Here is a 2,331-nt window from a genome sequence, read left to right as displayed (position 1 = left end):
GATGTGTATCAGTCTCTGCAGTAGCTTCCAGCTGCAGCAGTCAGTTCAGTTTCTGTTCAGTCTGACTGAGGGAGGTTTTTGTACGACGCTTTTTCACTGTGTGAACACATCCTGACTGTTGATGTAGTGAACACTCTGACAGTAGTAAACTGCTGCATCTTCAGCCTGGACTCCACTGATGGTCAGAGTGAAGTCAGAGTTTGATCCACTGCCTGTAAAACGATCTGGAATCCCTGATTCTCGAGTGCTAGCAGTATAAATGAGCAGTTTAGGAGTTCCTTCATCTTTCTGTTGGTACCAGGCTAAACGATTAGAGCCATGAACATCCTGACTGGTCCTACAGCTGATGGTGACGGAGCCTCCCACAGCAGAGCTCACTGCTGCAGGCTGAGTCACTGTGACCTGGCCTCTGGACTCTGAGGATACAGAGACAAACACATAAAGCAGCGTCATGGTTTTGTCGGCTTCATTTCAGAGGGACGGATGTTCATAGAGGAGAGGAGTTTGATTCTCTGGACTTTACCTGTGAAGCAGCAGCAGAGGAGAGTCCAGATGAGGACGGAGGTCAAAGTCATGTTTTTGATGAGGAGGATTTCTGTGGCTTCTGTTGTCATGAAGGACAGCTGTCAGTCATCCAGTGTTCAACTGTCAGGACTATAAACTCTCCCAGAGCACTGGAGCATGGTGCTGCTGATGCAAAGTGGCTCTCTATGGAAATGCTCTGACCGACTCCAACAGGGACTTTTATTACCCTGATGATGCTGTTTAATAATGGATCAATCAATGAATCTGACTATTGATTAAACATCTTTTAACACCAATCCAATCTGATTTTAGGTTCATGCTTCGGGACAAGTTGATGTAGAAAAAACGTCTTTGGTTCTAACAAATTAAACACTACAGAAACAAAATAGTTCCAACATTAAAACATGATCAATAAAAACATGCTGTCTTAAACTTTGTAGCATTGTATTATTGTCAGTTTTGATTGAATGTGTAAAAATCTTGCACACAGAGACTCATTTTGGTGAGTTTGTTTGTGTCAAAGTCAGAGAGCCGTGTCTCTCTACAGTGAGAGGTTTTTGTACGGCGGCTCAATGAGTTTGTATCACTGTGGTACACGTTCGGTGGAGGAACCAGACTGGAGTTTGGAAGTAAGTCAAATATTTACACTTGAAATGATTTCAGGAGCTTCTTTTCTTTATTGTTTCTTTCTATTCAAACTGTAGGACAAAAGTTTCCTTTCACTTTTTAATTGAATGTTTTTACAGGGATATAGACAAAATTCAGCCCAGCAATAGAAATACAAAAAATCATTGTAATGGAAAATATAAAGCTGGGTTAATTATAGTTTCTCACTTTCATTGTAAAATTGCATCTTGGTAGTTTGAAAGTTTAGTTCAGTGTGTCAAAGTCAGAGAGCCGTGTCTCTCTACAGTGAGAGGTTTTTGTACGGCGGCTGAATGAGTTTGTATCACTGTGGTGGACTTTTGGTGGAGGAACCAGACTGGAGTTTGGAAGTAAGTTTCTGCACAAATACTAAATCTAATGTGTAAAGTAATGTTTCAATTCAGTTTGTTCATGTTTGATGCAGAAAATATTTCTTTTTTAAAGAAAAATCAACTCTCACACAGTAAAGGTGTCCAAGTGTCTGCTGTTTGATTGACAGCTGTGTGCTCCCTGTCCTCTAACCTGATTGGTGTCTCCTAGGTGATGTCCGTCCCACCCTGACGGTGCTGCCCCCCTCCAGTGAGGAGCTGCAGCAGGGGAAGGCCACGCTCATGTGCCTGGCCAACAAGGGCTTCCCCTCAGACTGGAGTCTGGCCTGGAAGGTGGACGGCAGCAGCAGCAGCAGCGGGGAGGACAGCAGCAGCCCCGCGGTGCTGGAGAAGGACGGCCGCTACAGCTGGAGCAGCACCCTGAGGCTCACTGCAGACCAGTGGAGGAAGGTGGGCTCTGTGACCTGTGAGGCCTCCCAGGGCTCCCAGACTCCTCTCTCAGAGACTCTGAGGAGAGACCAGTGTTCCCAGTACTGATCTGACTCACTGGGACTCTGCTCCTGGTTTTCCTCTGCTCCTGCTCTCAGTCCGACCCCCTGTCTCTTAAACTCTTTTTCTCTCTGTTTCAACATGAACGTGTTTCTGCTTGTGTTAATGGTTTCACCATTTCAAACAATAAAGATTTGATCATGTATATTCTAACAGTGAATTGTCCTGAGACTTTCTTTCTTTGATACAGACTGTATCATTAAAGATAAGATTAGATAAGATACACTTTATTGATCAGCTCAAAGTAAAGGACAGGGTAAAACAAGTGATGGATAAAAGAGGC

The 2,331-nt window shown here is 44.1% G+C and overlaps 1 gene segment (V, D, J or C); it reads left to right on the top strand.

Moving 5' to 3' along the window:
- Positions 1–1,114: 1,114 nt before the first annotated feature.
- Positions 1,115–2,036, top strand: LOC138608632 (Ig kappa-b4 chain C region-like; the record flags this gene model as incomplete). The annotated part of the segment is given in 2 exon segments: positions 1,115–1,154; positions 1,711–2,036. Coding segments are annotated over 2 exon segments (366 nt in total), but the record flags the coding sequence as incomplete, so codon positions are not given.
- Positions 2,037–2,331: the final 295 nt, after the last annotated feature.

Source organism: Semicossyphus pulcher, unplaced genomic scaffold, assembly GCF_022749685.1.
Source record: "Semicossyphus pulcher isolate SPU_LCO1_2020_fin unplaced genomic scaffold, fSemPul1.0.p SCAF_5, whole genome shotgun sequence".
Taxonomy (NCBI): domain Eukaryota; kingdom Metazoa; phylum Chordata; class Actinopteri; order Labriformes; family Labridae; genus Semicossyphus; species Semicossyphus pulcher.
This window is presented reverse-complemented; position numbering and strand designations above follow the sequence as displayed.